Source organism: Ursus maritimus, unplaced genomic scaffold, assembly GCF_017311325.1.
Source record: "Ursus maritimus isolate PB19 unplaced genomic scaffold, ASM1731132v1 scaffold_22, whole genome shotgun sequence".
NCBI classification, from domain to species: Eukaryota; Metazoa; Chordata; class Mammalia; order Carnivora; family Ursidae; genus Ursus; species Ursus maritimus.
The window spans coordinates 4,697,616-4,717,389 of NW_024424675.1; the positions used below are offsets into that span (position 1 = coordinate 4,697,616).

A 19,774-nucleotide genomic window follows, 5' to 3' on the forward strand; every position below is an offset into this window, starting at 1 on the left:
AAAATATGGAGCTTCTGGGTTGGTGAACACATGGAGCTTTGGGGAGAATGGCCCACCTGGATAGGGCACGGAAGCTCTGCCCCTTTCCCCACACTTGCCCTGTGCATCTCTCCCATCTGACTGTTCCTGACTTATATCCTCTTAAAATAGACTGGTGACCTAGTAAGTGTGAAAAAAAAAAGGTCAAGAAAATACTTTTGGAAATGTGCCTCCCCCACCTACCGTTCCTATCTACCCTACTCCCTAAAATCGTCTACTTTGTACACATACATTTAATCATCCATCCAGATAATTTCTAAACTGGAAATTTATTTCAAATTCAACTATTTTATTTCAGATGAATCCTGTAAAACAGCACTCAAATCCACAAATATTTAGATACATACAATTTAAAATAACAAGATATTGGCTTGACCTAGCAGATTGGAAACAGTTTTAATAACTGAAAACATCCAGCGTTGGTGAAGTATAAGGAAACTAGACTCCACTCGTTAGAATATACATTGCTATGAATATTTTGGTTGAATAATTTGGTAGCATCTATTTTTAAATCTTGGTATTTAATGTACTCTTACCCAGAAATTCCACTTCTGGAACCTATACTACAGAAAAAAAATAGTACCTGAAGATATATGTACAAGGCCATAGTACTACTTGTTATAGGAAAAAAAATGAGGACAAATTTCCATAAATAAGGAATAATCAAATGACTATTAGTGCCATATGTTGAAATACCATGCAGCCATTAAAAAGAATAAAACTGACCTGGAAGGATGATGAACTGTTATATTAAATGAAAAATACAATTAACAGAACCTATGATCTTTACTACATACAGACAAAAAGACAAAGAGAGAATACACATATACTTGCACGTGTGTGTAGTTACATACACAGAAGACTGCAATGAGTAATTTTATTTTAAAAATTGTTCCAATTTGAAAATATAATTCATTTTATTAAATGAACCCATCCTTCAAGCTAATTAGCAAGTGGCAGAATAAAATGAAAGATTTTTAAATGAAATGAAGACAAAAGTTCAGCAATTATTAGACTACTTACAAGATCCTAAGCAATTAATTTATGTAAATTTCTCCTAACATAATAAAGAAACTGCGTACTTGTGAATACTTCTACAATAAAACTTCTTTAAAGACTGTAATTTCCTGAAGGGCAGGAGGACCTATTTTCCTATGCTGATACTCACAAAAGAATCGTCATAAATCGGGAAGGAGGATTTGAAAGGTGTGAGAGAATCCATGAAAAATATTATTTAAAAAATATATTTCACTCACAGAATTCCTTTTCTTCAGAATGCATTTGGCTTGTATTAGCATTTGTATCCTGACCAAAGGAGTCTTATAAAGACAAGTATAATGTGAGTATTTAGCTATGAATTTAAAAAAAAGGAAAGAAAAATAGTTTTCTACAAGGAATTTTCTTCTCTCTTTTCCTAAATTAGTTGGATAATTTGTATCAATTTCTTTTACTCCTTGGTAATCTTTCTTTAGACACATGCCAGCTGGATCTCAGAATGCAAAGCAAATACTCTATGTGGACAGTAAATATGGAACGACTTTACATTGTTTGAGTAGCGTTCATCACCTGCCTTCTTCTCTTTGCTTTCCTTCATCACCAAACTTCTCTAAAGACCAGTGGATATTCCCTTGCCTTCACTTCCTTGCCTCTTATTTATTCAGCTTGTTGCAATGTGATTTCTAAAACCCAACTCTGCCCTTCAAGGAGGGACAAGACCAGACCCCAAACTAACAGGCTGGAGGTAGGGCACTGGGGACTAAGCGGCCACGGTTGATAGAGAGGAGCCAAAGGGCTGAGCTTCACGGAAACCTGAGGCCCGGACCCTGGGAAGACAGAGTTCAGAGCCATGAGGACAAGAGAAAAAGGAGAGAAGCAAATCAGGATGGGGCAGGGTTGGGGCTGGAGACTGGGGGAGAGGCCAGTGTCAGGGCAGGCAGCCACCCTCCCTCTCACCCAAAGTTCATTCAACTTTTCTTTAAAAGATAACAGAATTCTCCAAGTTATTATCATTTTTTTTCCTTAAATGAGTTTTGGCAGATCGTGTTTTTTCAAGAATTGGCCCATTTCATCTAAATTGTTGAATTTACAGAGCCCTTATCCTTTTATGTCTGTAAGATCTGTAATATCATCACCTTTTTCATTTCTGATATTGGTAATTTGTCTTCTCTTTTTTCTTGGTCAGTTTGGCTAGAAGTTCATCAGTTTTATTCAACTCATCTGTATCTTTTTAAATTTCTAAATCCAAAGGCCTCTTCTTTATACTCAAATTATTTGATTTCCCTGCATTATTTGGCAGACTTAAGAGTCTGACTTCTGTAAGACCCCTCTCCCTCTCTTCTAGTTTTCCTCCTTATTATCATTAACAGCTCATTTTTACCTTTCAAAATTCTGCCTAGACCTCTGCTTTTTCACTTTAAAATCTCCTCCTCAACTAGACAATCTCCTTTATTTTCATGACCTCCTCATTCATGAGAGAACCTGTATTTCCACCTCCCACCTCTCCATCTAATGTTATTATTTTTACTCTCAGCTAATGACCCCACCAACACCCCCATACTTGAAAACCCGAGTCACCATTAATTTGTTCACATCCTTCAACTTCTCCATCCAGTTGGCAACCAAACTGCACTTTCCCCCTCAAACATTTCCTTGCATCCATGCACCGCTCCCCGCCCCACCCCCCAACTGGATCTCTTTGACTTGTCACTGCCTGAATTCCAGCTAAGATCATCGTTTCTTGGCCAAACTGTTCTGTGCTCCTGCCTTATAAGCCACTTACCACATGAAAAGTTATCTTTCACACCCAGCCCATAACATGCCTTTCATCAGTGCTCCCTGCTGGTTGCAGGATAAAGCCTTCTCATTATAATTCTTCCTTTGCCATCTAGTGGCCTGCTCTTCCTCTCCACACCTTGAACAGCAGCCACACTTGCCTACTGCCTGCTAATAGACATTCCAGGTGCTTTCCTACTCCACAGCTTTGCCCAGTCTCTCCCTCTGACTAAACTCTGGCTCATCCTTTCTGACTGGATTCAGAGGCTACCTTCTCTATAAAACCTTATTTTAAATTATTTTTTAAATTGAGGCATAGTAACATATAGTAAAATGCACAGGTATTAAGTTGGGTGAGTTTTGGCAACTGCATGCTCCCCAATCAATATACAGAGCACTGCCACTGCCCCAGAATTCCAGCATGTTCCTCCCAGTTGCACTCTTCCCACCACCAGAGACAACCACTCACCTGTTCTCTACCTCTACAGATTAGCCGTTTGCTCATCACACAAGAGGAGTCAATAGTATATGGTCTTTGTTTCTATGTCTGCCTTCTTTCACTCAGCATGAGCTGAGATTGATCAGCCCTACTGTGTCTATAAGTTCATTGCATTTCATTGCTGAGAAGTATCACACAGTTTGTAAATGTAAACACTTACTCGTTGATGGGATATTTACATTTGGGTGTGGGGGTGGGCACAGAGGTTCTGTAGGAAGCTGCCTTCATTCTTCTCTGTTCTTTATTTTTCTAAGCCACCCAGGATTATAGTTTATTGTAGCTGGGTCTGTCTTCCCCATTTAATAGTTTTTTTAAGGTTTTATTTATTTATTTTAGAGAAAGAGAGAGATACTGAGAAAGCATGCTGGAGAGGATGTGGAGAAAGGGGATCCCTCTTACACTGTTGGTGGGAATGCAAGTTGGTACAGCCACTCTGGAAAACAGTGTGGAGGTCCCTTAAAAAGTTAAAAATTGAGCTACCCTATGATCCAGCTTGCACTACTGGGTATTTACCCCAAAAATACGGACAGAGTGAAGAGAAGGGCCATATGCACCCAAATGTTCATAGCAGCATTGTCCACGATAGCTAAATTGTGGAAGGAGCCGAGATGCCCTTCAACAGATGACTGGATTAAGAAGAGGTGGTCCATATATACAATGGACTATTACTCAGCCATCAGAAAGAACGATTACCCAACATTTGCAGCAACATGGACGGGACTGGAGGAGATTATGCTAAGTGAAATAAGTCAAGCAGAGAAAGACAATTATCATATGGTTTCACTCATTTATGGAACATAAGAAATAGCAGGAAGATTGGTAGGAGAAGGAAGGGAAGAATGAAGGGGGGGTAAACAGAAGGGGGAATGAACCATGAGAGACTATGGACTCTGGGAAACAAACCGAGGGCTTCAGAGGGGAAGGGGGGTGGGGGACTGGGATAGGCCACTGATGGGTATTAAGGAGGGCATATATTGCATGGCGCATTGGGTATTATATGCAAATAATGAATCATGGAACACTACATCAAAAACTAAGGATATACTGTATGGTGACTAACGTAACACAATAAAAAATTATTATCAATCAATCAATCAATAAACCATACTTAAAAAAAAGAAAGAAAGCATGAGCTGGGGTGGGGGGCAGAGAGAAGATGCAGGCTCCCTGCTGATGCGGGGCTCAATCCCAGGACTCTGGGATCCTGACCTGAGCCGAAGGCAGACACTTAACCAACGGAGGCACCCAGGCGCCCCTGTTTAACTTAATATTAATAATATTTCATTTCCTTGGGCGCTTACATGTGATTGGAAGTGTGTGAACTACTTAGTACATCCATCAGCTCATCCAATCATTGCAAGGATTCCATGCAGTAGACAATGTCCTGATACCCACTGACAAGGAGAAAACTGAAGCCTGAAGAGGCCAAGTTCCTTTTTTAAGTTAACCCATCTGGTGAGTAGTCGAATGAAGATCAGAATCTAGATCTCACGCCATCATTGCAAATTCTTAACAATTATGCCATAATACTACATGCCTGGTAAATAGTAGGCTCTCACTTTTTAAAATTTTAAATTTAATACTTTCTAAAGAAATTCAGTATTCTTGGCAACAGTTGACCCAAGAAGACACAATTTATTCTTCACTGATAAAACCAAACAACCACCCTTGTAAAATGATTTCATATGCACTTTTATTTCAAAAAAGCCCTTTTATTTTGTTCACAATTTTGTGAGTCAGAAATCTGGGAGGACTCAGTTGGTCAGTCCTTGCTTGGGGTCTCTCCTGTGGCTGCAGTCACATGTCAGCTGGGCTCCAGATACAGGGGGGCTGTCCTTGGCTGGACGTCCACAATGGCTCATTCACATGGCTGGCAGTCTATGCTGTCAGTGGGAGACATGCTGGGGCTGTCAACCCCAGGGCCAACATGTGGCCTCTCCAGCACAATGATCTCCCAAGATCACCTTGTGGGACAGCTTGCAGGATGTAAGATGGTGTTGCAGCCATTTTTGAAAAATAGAATCTGCCAGAGCCATCTCCTTAAGGCAGCTGAACTTTGGGGCATGTCATTGGGCCCACTGACGGTAAAGACTTTCAAGTTCCAAAATTCCTCTTTGGGGTCAATGTCAGGAAATAGGTGGGGTTTATTGGGAAAACTAAACAGGCAGATTTATTTTTAAGGCCATTTGAAAGTTATTTCACCCAGTGTGGGGCCAAGGATTGTGTTTTCAGAAACCCGTTAAGTAGTAAATGTACAACTGTGCTGGGCACATAGCACCAAATGAGTCTCATCAGATATTTAGTCTTGTAAATTATGTCAGCAAGGGGAACTGTAAATATCTCCAAATGAAGTAATACTTACGGGCATTATAAAATGATTTAATCCAAGCTAGAATCACTCGCAGTAAGAACTGGCAATTTAGTGACTCTTTGTAAGCTAAGTGTTGGGGTAAACCTGAGGTCAGAAAAGGCACTGCTCCAGCCTTACCTGGCGTTGCGGATATGCAGCTGAGGGTAATGGTTGTGCCTGTGACATATATGCACAGCAAAGTCCTCATCATACGTCAGACTCGGAATGTTCCCCACTTGCTCAAACACGGTTATGAGAGTCGAGCCTAAATCACGGAGACAAAGAAACGTGGCCTCATTTTACCAAGGAATAATTTTCGGACTTCAGAACAAAATGTAACTTCCATTCTAAGTTGTATTTTAATTGTTATGATCAAATAGGCATGTGATACATTAAGGACTCAGAGACCCTTCTTATTCCCATTCCCCAAAGCGCCACATTAAGCATGAAGTTTCCTATGTTGGCACCTGGGGACAGGAGGTGGTTGCGTAGACCTTACCTAGGCTCATGTACGATGGAACTATGAGGAATATGAAGTGCAGCTCTGGCACTGCCTTAAACACGGTCCTGGCGAGGGGAAGAGAAGGCAGGACAGGTGTTAATAACAGAGAAATCCTGTTAGCTGGCACTGTGTGAGACACATGCCTTCACTAAAAACATCAGATGTTCATAAATCCATCTGGGCTCCTCTGCTCCTTGCCTGCAAAGGCAAGAACATCCTCAAGGCAATTTCTTTTCCTTCTCTATGTTTCTTTAAATTCCAAACGGCCTCTTTTCTGTCTGTTCCATAGAGGTAGAGAGAAGAGAGTGTGTCATATTCACGTGGCACACCAGATTTCTGCTGACATTAACCTTTGACCTGGCATCTGGATGGTCTGGTGTGACATTACAAAGTGACTTGAAAGCTGAGGCCACCACCCCCAAATGTCTGCACAGGCTGTCAGAGACACAGCACCATCACCTGGCAGCCTGACTGATCATATTTCGACACGCCATATTATTCAGGATGATTCTGAAGTCTGTCAGATTAATAAACATTTCTAAAGAGAAGATTGAGGAAAACTATTTTTAGAAACATCCAAACCTATGATGCTTTACTCTACCTCCCCAAAACCATTTTTTTTAAATGACTGCACTACCTGTTTGCTTCAAATGATGGTAGTGAAAGATGTGTGTCAAAGGGAGTGCTGACTCAAAGAAACAGATCGTTTTCTTTCAGAAATATCACTGCTGTTCAACAGAGAGGCTTTAATACAGCCATTAAGTTATAAGCAAATTAAACACCTCAAAGAATTTCATGTCCTTTGAAATATTTTAAAACTAGGCACATAGTCTCTTCTCTGTCATTTTGGCATTAACCTGTCTTGTCTACGGTGCTGCTGGCCAGCTCTCTGATGTCATCGTCTGCAAGACCCCAGCCACTCACCGAATAATCTCTTTGCAGCAGCCAACGGAATACTCATCCACAGCCACAAAGAGGTGCAGGAACAACGTGTTTAGAGGCTGTACAAGAAAGGAGAACATGATTAAAGGCTGAGTCAGCATTCGGGCCATGTCAGAGCAGGGTGGGAGGTGCGGGGAGGATTTGGGGTGGCCACAGGCTCAGAGCTGCCCGGTTTGGGGGGTGATATTTTATGTCTATAGTGATGAGACACTCAGGCAGCATTCGAGCTATCTCACTGATTCCATTTGCTGCCTTCTGTCGTCCTAGCTTAGAATTATTCAAGGAAACAGGGATTGCAAATGAGTCCAGTGCATCCAGCCCTTCTTCCTGCCCTCACGAAGGGGGCTAGGGGCAGGGAAGTGCCTGCAGGGGAGTGAAATCGATTATTAACTCAGTAGTCTTGTCCTCGGGGGTGTCTATGCCAAGTGAAAGACAATCACCCATTCCCTGGGGCTCTTGAGTCAGCAGCTGCTGCTCTATTCAAGTGACACAAGAGAAAGATTCTCTTATGAATTTGAAGGATGGAAGGCAGATGCCACGTTATGAATCCAATGGCTTGTTTTGTTCAACATTCCCAGAGTCAGAATCAAATATTACTCTTGGGATCCAGAAAATCTGATAGCTGGAAACTCAAAGTAGCAAGATTCGAACAGGACTTTAGGTTAAATCTCTAGTTTTTAAAGAGCTTTGTCCCCTAACTTCTGAAGACATTTTAAGTGGCCTCAATAATGAGCAGTTATTCCATACATCTGCTCAACTCAGTACCCCAGTGTTTATGGGCAAATCTTCAAATTCCAGAGATAATGTGAATGTGAGGTGGTTAACTGGTGGGGGTGGTGCTTGCACCTAGATCAGAACAGGAGTGCTTCTGTGTTTCTTGTCTGCTGACCAATTTTATAGATAGCCTTGTGTTACCACCTGCACATATGTGTGTCTTGGTCTGCATGCCTCAGAAATATTCAGAAGCGGTGTTTATCAGACATAAAATGGCAAGAGAAGAACCATGAGTTTGGTTCAGGAGCCTGAAAACTCCCAAAAGGGAAACAATACAAACCCTACAGTCCATATAGCAACAGCCACAACACCACTGTGAGCACATTCCGTGTGTTACCTGCTAATCCCACAACCGCCTTACCTAACATCTGCTTTACATTCTGAACAGGACTAGTCTTAGGAGTACACAGCTTATTATTTGGCTGATGTATCTTCCAAATTCTCTCTTCCATCAAAAATATTATAATTCAAGGTTTATTCTTTAGCTTTAAGATAAAAAGCATTACTTCAGTTACAAATACCCCTGGGATAAGTAATACATGAAGCCGTCAGGCTCTATACCAATGCTTTCCAATAATAAAATAACTTGAGCCACAAATACATGCCGCATATGTAATTTCCTAGTAGACATATAAAAAAAAGAATTAAGCTAAACACATAAAATTAATTTTCAATATATTTTATTTAACCTAACATACACTTAAATTATCATTTTGCCAAGTAATATAAAAATCGTGAGATATTTTACACTTTTTTCTTACTAAATATTTGAAATTCAGTGTATATTTTACACTTACAGCACATCTAAATTCAGACTAGCACATGTCACGTACTCAAAAGTACATATGGCCGATGGCCACCATACAGGATAGCCAAGCTCTACACTGCTGAAGGAGTTTAAAAGTAGTTCAAAGAGAAACCATCTTAAGAGAACAAGCAAAGGAACAAAAGAGGAATGAATTTACGAATAAGGGTGTTAATTTATGATGCTTGAAAAGGTAAAATCATGACCCTAATACAAATATCAAAGAAGCACATGTCCGAGATTTATTCAACCCATCAATGAAGGAGTCGATCGGTGGGATGAGAAAAACAATTCGTCGCACTTGAGGAGTTGGCTACGTTAGGCATTTTAACGAGGGGATGTTAGAATAAGACAGCTAGGCTAGATACAAAATTGTTAATGTCCTACAAGGCCATACACCATAACTTCTGAGGTGATCTCTTCCACCAGACAGAAATTATTTACAAATCGAATGGATAAAAATCTACAAAGATAATCACTGTTCCTGTAGAACTGTACAATAGTCTGGTCAATAGAAAATCAATCAAAGGTACAAGCATTGGACTGAAAGCATCTTTTTGGCCTATTTCCAAGTTTAAGATAATTTTTCTGAAAACAGTAACTGGGTGTATAGAGTGGTGAGAAAGAGGAGAAGCAAAGGACAAGGGGAAGACATTATTTAGCTGAATAAATGCTGGATGGTGTGTTGGGGTGCATGTGGGCATGTATGTGTGTCCATATACATGTATATATGGGGAGGTGAACTCACTCATTCACTCAATCGGTGTTTCCTAGGGCTCTGGGGACACACTCTTGAATTCCACTGACAGGCAAGCATGCTACCCACAGTCATGGCCTCTAGCTCTCCACTGAACTGGGGCCATATGCAGGCCTGGCTCTGGCAGGCTGAGGGCAGAGAAGGCTCAGACCTGGCACCAGCTACCAAGTCAAGTTGCCAACAGGTTGTAATGTGCCCACAGCTAGAAGACATCAAATGAGCCAGAGTCCACAAGGGCACCTTGAAAATTACAGAGTGCAACAGAAACCTAAGGCTCTATTATCACTGTTACAGGAGCAAAGATGTAAAGGCAGGTGCCCTCTCAACATATCAAAGACTTCAGACGCTGAGCCTAAGTGTCCATTGATGGATGGATAAAGAAGATGTGGTATTACATACATACATACACACACACAGGCTTGCGCCCACATATGTACACATACAATAGAATATTACTCAGCCATAAAAAAATGAGACCTTGCCATTTGTGACAAGATAGATGGACCTAGAAGGTATTATGCTAAGTGAAATAAGTCGGTCAGAGAAAGACAAATACCAAATGATTTCACACTTATGTAGAATCTAAAACACAAATGAACAAACAAACAAAACAGAAACAGACCCATAAATACAGAGAACTGGTGGTTGCTTTCAGAAGGGAGGGAGAGGGGGATGGGCAAAATGGGTAAAAAGGGAGCGGAATAAAATTAAAAAATATGGAATGAAGAAGTCACGGGGATGAAAGGTACAGCATAGGGAATATAGTCGATGGTACTGCATTGTATAGTGACAGGTGGTAGCTACACTTGGGGCGAGCATAGCATAACATAAAGAGCTGACCAATCACTGTTGTACACCTGAAACTAATGTAACATTGTGTGTTAACTATAGTTCAATAAAAAACAATTAAAAAAAGACTTTGGACACTGATGCTGGGGGCACAGTGTGAAGACCTGAGAAGCACACATCTGACGCTCCCGCTGATTCCCTGCTCCCTCCTTCACCAGCAGAGGTGACCGACGCCTTGCTTACTGATCTGCCTATTACCTTCTCTTTTTCATCCTCTCTGGCCTCTTGCTCTTAAACTCACCTTTCCTCCCCACTAGCTAACTTTGTTTCTCACTGTCATGATGTCCTTTCCATCGTGAATTTTGAACTACTCAGTCTCAAAACTGGAAAGACATATGTCAAACATAGGACTTCCCTTCAAAATTAAGGCTGTTCTAATAAGAACTGTGTGTAATTGCTTACTGTGCATGGGATTTCACTGTCAAGATCCCGGAACACGGATACCCAGCTGTCCTGATTGGAGACATTCCAGTTGGGATAGTCCACGAAGGTAGCCTGGGCCATGATCTCCTCCTTGTCATTGCAGAGAGTAACAGCAAGGTTTGCCTTTTCCCTGTAGAAATGATTAAAACTGCACACATGACTAAGATTACCAAAAGGGAGATGAGGAGGTGTCATTTTTTTCTCCCTCCTTTGGCTACTGAAGCCTAGCAACCACCGCATAATGTATGAAACCTCCGGAAGAGGTGGGAACAATGTGGCAGCAACTTCGAGAACACAACTTTCAGGACATCTGGGGCTACCAACTAAGTTTTTATTAAGAATTATATTTCATTACAAAGGTGTTATATTTACACGAAGTGTCCAATACCCTTCACTTGGAGATTAGCTGGGGAAATTGTTTGTCATTTTCCCTATACTTCCAACATTGTCAATTCCACCGTGTTGACCTAAACATGTGTAGTTAGAGTGGCCAACTGTCCCTGTGTACCTGAGACTGAGAAGGTCCCCAGGATATGCGACCATCAGGGCTACAGGTCCTGAGCAAACCTGGATGAGTTGGTCACCTATGCAAAGTAGTGAAGCTGAGAGTTTAGCCCCATCTCTGTCAGCTATCTTAACCAATTTCTTCAAACCCTGAGCCCTTATCTCTGGGCTGATGGATTCTTACAGCATGTGAGTATCTATCACCTGATCCAGCTGCAGAAATGGGGACCCTGAGGGTCTGGCTTAAACCAAGGCAACCCAGCAAGTTAAAAAAGACAAGGGTGGAGAAGCAGGTCTTCCAACTCTTGTTCTGGTGGTTGTCCCAAGGGGACATCTTGATGTTCCTTCCCAATTGCTCCGCTGTCATGCAGCCTGGCATGCCAGCAAGAGCTCTGACTTAGGGATTGTATATGGTTTACTGCATGGAGAACCATTTGTATAGAAATTGAGATGCCCTTTTCACTTTTTCAGCTGAGTGAAATCTACTGGTATCTTAAGTTGGAGGAAAAAGATTTAAGTGTTCCTTCAAAAAACAAAGGCAGAAGTTACCCATATTCCTTAGTAAGGGGACTAAGAAGATAGCATGTAACTGAAGGAGGAGAAAAGATAATGGAGAGCATAGAGAAAAAGTTCTATACGCTTTCCAGTTTTATTTTCATCATAAAAGTAACAAATCGTGACTACAGTCAAAAACAGAAAGTACTCATGAGAAGAGAAAAAATGATTGGAAAAGTCATCCTTTGTACCACTTCCCATAGGTAACCAAACAGTGCCAATATTTTGGTGTCTATCTCACCAGACTTACCTTTTTTTTGAGAATAATTATATAATGAAATGTACTTTGTGTGTTTTTAAAAATGGAATCACATAACCCATACTGTTTGTAGCCTGCTTTTTTCCCACTTGACAACATACCATTTTTCTAGAGTCGTTCACCAAAGAGCAGTCTCTCACATACGTGCACTTCCTGTACTTCATTTTTTTCTTCAAATGGTTCACTTTTGGCTTAGATAAGATGATTTCAATAGAAAATTTACAACATCATTGTAAATGGAAAACTGGTATCCCTTGCTATAAACAGAAGATAACCATAAAAATCAAGATACACATTTAGAACAAAACTTGTTCTTGGGTGTATCAAGACAAATCACCGTGGGTACCAGCAGAGGTACAGGCATCTTTGGGAAACATTGTGCTAGGCATGTTGATCTCAGCACCTACAGCCACTGGCCCTCTTCAAAGGAGGTCCACTCTTCAGCCATAGGGGACTTCCTCTGGGTGCACCTGCCACAGGGCTATCGTGGAAAGAAGACAGCAGACTGCCCTCAGGTCCCAAGAATACACCATCCACACAGAGGGCTCATTAGCAAAAGGATGCAGTCCCCCAGTCTCTCCATTCTGATTCACTGAATCTCTGCCCCTCTTCCCACTCCTGTAGTGGTTCTCTCCAGCTCCTGATCCTCTGGGCTCCTCTGTCCCAGGCTCCCAGAGTCATGACCTACCGCTTCACAGTGATAGTCCTCACTCTAATTCAGATGAGAAAATGCCCAGGGCACAGGACCCGGCAATGATGGTGGTGGCGGTGGAGGAGGAAGTGGGCAAGAGCTGGGACAAGGCAGCTGCCATCCCCTCAGGGAAACAAGGGAAATGTGTTCCTGGAATCCCAATTTGAACTTGAAACACATTTATCCATGGGAACCTAGGACGGTGGTTGGGTTCCATAGTACAATTAGCACAGTACTATACCACACAGACATTATAGATTAAATAGGCTTTTATAGGTTGGCCTGGGAAGCCAGCCATGAATAACGTCGTTTCAATGGGAAAATGCACTTCAATTTCCAAATGGCTGAGTGCAAGAAAGTAACTTTCGTAGCATCATACTTTTGTATGTATAATTCCCACTTCTTATTACCTCTTAACATTAGCCCTCTATGGGACAGATAAAAAATCATTGCAGGAGAAAAGAAGGGAGAGGTGGAAAAAGGTAGAGGGAGAGGCTTGTTTTTAAAAGTTTGATTTAGAATTCTTTTTTGGAATAAGCCAAATCAAAAATACACACACACACACACGTATATTTCACACAAAATACATTAAAGCTCAAGGATATTATCCAGCAAGCGAAATCAGAGTTCTTTTCATTAAAGTAATGTCTCATTTGTTCACTTGGTTTAGCGAATTTTCCAAGTTCAGCCAAAACTCATTTTATTTAACTACACTTGATGGAAATCTTGGGTGAAACAGTATCCCCATTTTCTGCTTTATTAGGCAGCACAAATGGCACAGATCTGGGTGTTCCCAGAGCCTGTCACAGTTTCCTTCCTCCCCCCCCCCAGCCCCCTGCACTGTGACACATGCACTTGATGTGGCCAATTCCTTTGGCCCTGTCCCCGCTCATCTGCCATGCCCAATCTGCTCATTTTCTCCCCTACCATTTAGCAGGGTTTTTAGGTGAGGTCAGTTGTATTCATTCCTGTATCTGTGACTGAGCCAGCAGGTAATATAATGAAATGCAATAAAACCAGGAAGAAACCACCAGTTTTAGAAATGCTTGTAAAATGGATCTCTGAGCCTTGAGGTTGACCTGCCAAGAGGATGGGAGTTACTTAATAGGAAAAATGAAAGGCTGCATGGGCTGGGTACACACTATGGAAATGTAAATTTACTTTTACTTCTGAAGATATGCTGGCTTCTGAGGTAGGTCACAACCTTTTTAGTTATTAGGATCCCATAGTTATTAGGATCCCAAGATTAAAAAAAACCTTTCATTACTCCACTCCCACATGGCATACATTATGCTTTCTATATCTGCCAATTCAGAAAATACATAAACACATGAGACGTGTGGATTCGAGGTACGCTGACAGCCACTCCAAGGCTCAGCGGCGGTGTGAAACTCACTTTCGGAAACAACTGGCTGTCAAGAACATTCAGGTAATTAGTATGTGTCTGTGTACAGGATTTGAGAAAACAGATTTGTGGAAGGTTTTCAAAAAAAATCTGTAGGAAGGCCCTAGTTGTAACCCCACCCCCATCTCCCATGCCATGCTCTGAATACCCCCTAAAAGGATGGGCCCTTGGCAACTGATCACATGGATCACTGGTGATCACATGGACAGCCCAACCATGTCCCCTCCTGCTCAGGCCAACTGTGACACACTTCACCCCAGGAAGGGCAAGTCACAAGTGCACATTTGCTACCAACCTGGGGGTTTGTAATTTATTTGTATGCAGGAATTTGTTCACATGCAGAAATTTATTCGCGTGGTAAAGATTCAAGACCCATTAACATGTACAGTGGCCCTCTGTCACTTGCTTTTCCATCTCAGGCAATCATGCCTCTCTTTGTACCATATTCTGAGGCTTGTTGATTTCTTTTAATGATATATATGGAAGAAAATTCCATCATACTCATAAAGCAGTGACTCATCCTGTTCCATGGCTGCCTAGTTGCTGAGAAAGGAAGGGAAGGAGAATAATAGAAAAGACTGCCTCTATCTGATTCTCATCCCTGTTCCCTTATAGGCAAAACCGGGGGGAAGGAAAAAGTAGTAATGAGCAACTCCTAGGAGCTAGGCACTGCCCTATATTTAACAACTATTCTCACTGTCCCACTCATCCTATAAATTAGGTGTAACTGTCCGTTTCACAGATGAGGATGCTAAGGCTTAAGCAGATTATGCAAAATCACATGGCTAGTAGTGGATTTATGCATTAATGTAACAAACATTTCTTGAATACATACCAAGTGCTAAGCTTTTTTCTAGACTCCAGGGACACAGAGGGGAACAGACAAAAATCCCTCCCCTCATGGAGCTGACATTCTAGTGACTGGAGACAGGCTTATTTTCAAAAGACAAAACAAAAAACCCTAAAATGCATAGAATGTCAGTTGGGTTCAAGTGCTATGAAGAAAAATAGGGGAGAAGAGGATGAACCTCGCAGGCACGCACAGGTGCGCTTCCAGGAAAAGGCAGTGTTTGAGGTGCAATGGAAACGCCTCTGTAACTGTTGGATGAGGCACACGTATGCCCAGGGTGCTGCAGGAAAAATAAAGGAACTCAGTGGAGCTCAAGGGAGATGAGGTCAGAAGGGAAAAGGGTGGGCTCCACACCAGGTCACGGCAGGCATGTGGCAGACCAGTGGAGGGTTTTGAGCAGAGCACCACAGGATCTGGTTGGTGTGAACAGTGTCACTCTGGCTATTATGTTGAGAATAATTTGCTGGGTCTGCGGGGGGGAGGGCGAGTGTTGGGCGAGGACTGATGCCAAGGTGGAAGCAGAGACCAAAGGGGCTGTTGAAATACTCAAGTGAGAATGCTGGTGCCTTGTACCTCACCTCAGCAGGAGAAGTGAGGTGGAAAGAAGAGACCAGGTTCTGGACGTATTCTGAAGGTAGAAGTGACAGCTTTGCTGGTGTGGTAGGTAAGAGCAAGAGTGAAGGTGACACCAAGGTTTTTGGTCCAAGCAAGCGAAAGGCTGGAGTTGCTAGAGTTACCGAGATGGGGAAAGTATGGACAGAGTAGTTTGGAGGCAGGTGATGATTGTGCTGGTTGTGAAGTACCTACCAGGTATCCAAGGGGTGACATCCAACAAGAAGCTGGATAAATGGAACACTACATCAAAAGCTAATAATGTACTGTATGGTGACTAACATATCATTATAAAAAATAAATTTTAAAAAGCTGGATAAATGAATTTGGAATCTAAGAGATTCCGTCAACAATGTTACCTGTTTTTCACGTTTAAATCATAAATTCACCCAGAATTGGTTTTTTTTCCTTTCCTTTTTTTTTTCTTGTATGACAGGAAGTTGGTCTTTACATTTATTCTCTTTTCCATATGGGTAACAAACTGTCTCAGCACCATTTATTGAATGGTACATCCTTTCCTCACTGGCTTGGTCATCAAGTTTTCATATAAGTGTGGGTCTCTTTCTGGGATCTCTAATTCCTTGGCCATTATCACACTGTCCTGATTACCATACTTATAATGAGTTTTTAGTTGGGCAAATCTCCCCACCTTGTTTCTCTTCTTTCAAATTGCTCTGGCCCTTTGCTCTCCCATATAAATTCACACCTATATTATCAACTTCAACAAATAATCTATTTGGGTTTTGATTGGAAGAGAATTGACTTCTTTGTGTTATTAAATATTCCTATTCAAGAGTGTGGTATACTTCTTCATTTATTTAGGTCTTCCTTGATGTCTTTCAATAAAAATTAATAATTTACCCCATAATAGGCTTGGATGTGTAGTTTCTGGGAAGGAAGGGGAGTACCTTTGAATCCTACCCTCCCCTTGAATACTTTAAAAGTACTTTCATTCTAATCGTGCACCTGACAATTTATCTGCTATTTTTGTTCTATATTTCACCTAAGTTATTATTTATATCTCATAACTTACTATTTATATTTAGTATCTACATTAGATTAGGCATCATCATCACTGCTTTATGCAAGTTTGATTTTTTCCTTAGACTTACCAACATATTTGCACATATATTTGTTTACTTTCTTATATCTTGGCTTTCTAGTTGAGATATTCTTCTTTCTGCCTAGAGGATATTCTGAGGAAACCCCTTTATTCAGGGTTCATTGATAAACTAACTCAACTTTTGCTGGCCTGAAAATGCATTCATTTTCCTCTAGGTATTGAAAACCTATTTCCCTGGGTACACAATTTTAGTTTGGTGCTGTTTTCTCTCGAATACTGAAGATATTCTACTATCTCTGGCTATCATGGTTGCTAGTGAGAAATCATTATTAGTCTAATCTTCAGTAGTTTGCAGGCAATTTGTCTTTTTTCTCTGATAATTTTTCAGATCTTCTCTCCAGCTTTGGTATTCTTCTGTTTCAGTATGATGTGCTTAGCTGTGGATTTCTCTGTGCATTTATCCTGTTTGGGTTTCACTGAGTTTTCCAGATTGGTATTTTCAACAATCCTGGAGAACTGTCAGCCATGATCTCTTCAAATATTGCCTCTTCTACTTCCTGTTGTTTCCTTCCAAAAGTCTGATTAGACCTAACTGTAACTGTTAACTGTTCCATTCTTACTTTTTGCCTCTCTTTGTGCTGAATTCTGGATAATTCATTGGTATCGGTCCCCCAGTTTGCTACTTGCTACTTCTGTCTTCAACTATGTCTGTTATGATGTTTAGTTCATTCAATGAGCTTTTAACTATATTTTCATTTCTGATGGTTTATTTGGCTTTTTTTCAAATCTCATTATTCATTTTTATGGTCTATTTCAATGTATCTTTTCACTGTAGATATAGTAAGCAGTTATTTTCTATTCTTTGATGACATCCGAAGTCTTTGAGGGTCTGATTCTGCTTTATACTTTTGGTTGTTGGTTCTCCCTAATGGTGCATGTTTCTTTATATATTTGTGATTTTTGACTGTAAGTGCATATAGCTTAGAACTCTATCTGGGTGCATTATTTGAAGTCTGAGTTGAACCTCCATCCTTCAGTCCTGATTTGTGTTATTTCAGCCAGTTTCCTGGACACACTACTAATCTGCGACCACTTTTAATCAAATTCTCCACTTTATTTGCTTTATTCAGTCTACTGGTAAACAAACATAGCTTTTGTCTGAAAATGCACTCATTATTTAGGAAGTTTTGAAGCTTTTTGGGGCCACACAGATAATCAGCATGGACCTTAAATCAACACATGCTTTCAAATTCTTAAAGGCTTTGTCCCCCTTCATTCCATGCTGAGGTTGAAAAGACTACTTTCCTTACTGTCCTGGCTTCAGCAGTGGGTTTATGTCTCATTCATCCTTACAATGAGCAACCCAGTTTTATACAAAAGGATCTAATACTTCCCTCCTTAGGTGGAGGGAGTATTTATCTTCTGTTCTTTGCAAAGCTGTCAAAACAGAAGCAAGAGGTTTCTAGAATGTAGCAAAAATCCTCAAGGAGAAGGTGACACTGGTTCCTGCTGTTTTCCTAAAGTTTCTGATTTCATTTTGATAATGTTCTCTACACAATACTTAACTTTTGTGTTCGTGTGTGTGTGTCGACATGTTGTTTCCATCCAGAGGACATCATTACGGTGTTTAATTCACCATAATGGCAAAAAATGGAATCGTTTCACTGATATACACATTTTTAAAGCATTTTTTACATGTTGCCCTGCTGGTCTCCCACAAAATTGTGAACATTTGCATTACATTCATCAGTGCGATAATCAGAAAATACAAATTTTAATGTCTTAGACTGGACTTAGTTTAAACATTTCAATTATATTTAATATGAAGCTTTATAAAATCCAAAATACTAAGCTATCTTTTATCTTTTTCAATAAAAATAATAAGGAACAGATTATAGAATGTTTACATTCTAGCGTCAAAAAAAAAAAAAAAACCGAGAAAAAATCTATGCATATTTTGAAGTTTAGAAGATCATTTTAACAGCAATGGTTAAGAGAGCAAATCTGGGCTTTGTCACTTACTAACTGCTTGACCTTGGGCAGGCCTGCATTTTCTTATCTGTAAAATGGACAAGATAGTGGCTACCTCAGAGTTGTAAATAAGACAGTACTAGTAAAGCACAGCACCCAACAGAAAATAAATGCTGGAAACTAGCAGCAGATATTTTTAATTTACCCCGAGTGACTCTACTAGTGCGTGGGCAGTTGAGATTTGAACTCAAGTTTGCCTGAATCCAAACCCATGAGAAACCCTCTCAATTTGCAGGTTGTTATGAGACTTAGAGATTGGTTGTTTCTGGAGATCAATCTGCTCAGCAGGACAAATTTTCTTGCTGTCCCTTTCCTCACCATAAAGCCCTATAAGATAAGGAATGGGATCCCTTCCTTGTGTGTAATAAAATTGATAAACAGCCTTTTTTCAGGTGGCCAGGAAGATGGCAGACATTCAGACTGAACGTTCCTGTCAAAGGCAACCAACCATCTTCCAAAATAAGAAGAACGTCCTACTTGGAGAAACTGGCAAGAAGAAGCTCCCACCATACTACAAGAACATCGGTCTGGGCTCCATAGAGGGCACCTACACTGACAGCCTCTTTACTGGTAATGTCTCCATCTGAGGGTGGATTCTGCCTGGGGTGGTGACCAAGATGAAGACACACGGAACCACTGTCACCTGTGGAGACTACCTCCATGACATCCAAAGGTACAACTGCTTTGAGAAACGCCCCAAAAACAGATCTGCGTACCTGTACCCCTGCTTCAGGTGAACACAGAATGCCCAGATTGGTCACAGTGGGCAAGTGCTAGTCCTTGAGCAAGACTGTGTGCTTCAATGTGCTCAGAGTCATGAAGGCCGCTGGCACCAAGAAGCAAGTCCAGAAGTTCTGAGACTAGACATCTGCCCATACCCCTGAAGAAAGTAATTTTTCCAGTTAAAAAAATTGATAAACATTCTTGGCTTACTTAGCTACATACTTACAGAAGATAGATGACATTAAGCCTCCCAAACAGCTTCTGGGTAAATTTTCTAATGAGGTTTTTGATACAATAAATATCCTGTGATTCTGTTCTTCGGCAATGAACCACTTCTACCTTTCCTCTTGGAGAAGTGAGCACTGACAT

The 19,774-nt window shown here is 40.9% G+C and overlaps 1 protein-coding gene and 1 pseudogene across 1 annotated transcript in view; one reads left to right on the forward strand and one right to left on the reverse strand.

Moving 5' to 3' along the window:
* CFAP61 (cilia and flagella associated protein 61) overlaps positions 1–19,774 on the reverse strand; it is a 286,086-nt gene extending 266,312 nt beyond the window's left edge. The window contains exons 1-5 of the mRNA XM_008710053.1: positions 19,632–19,774; positions 10,692–10,842; positions 7,087–7,163; positions 6,160–6,227; positions 5,799–5,925 (exon numbers count right to left, since the gene is read on the reverse strand). Coding sequence (XP_008708275.1) covers positions 5,799–5,925; positions 6,160–6,227; positions 7,087–7,163; positions 10,692–10,842; positions 19,632–19,774 — 566 coding nt within the window. The remainder of the gene's footprint in view (positions 1–5,798; positions 5,926–6,159; positions 6,228–7,086; positions 7,164–10,691; positions 10,843–19,631) is intronic.
* On the forward strand, positions 19,038–19,540 carry LOC121104574 (annotated as a pseudogene).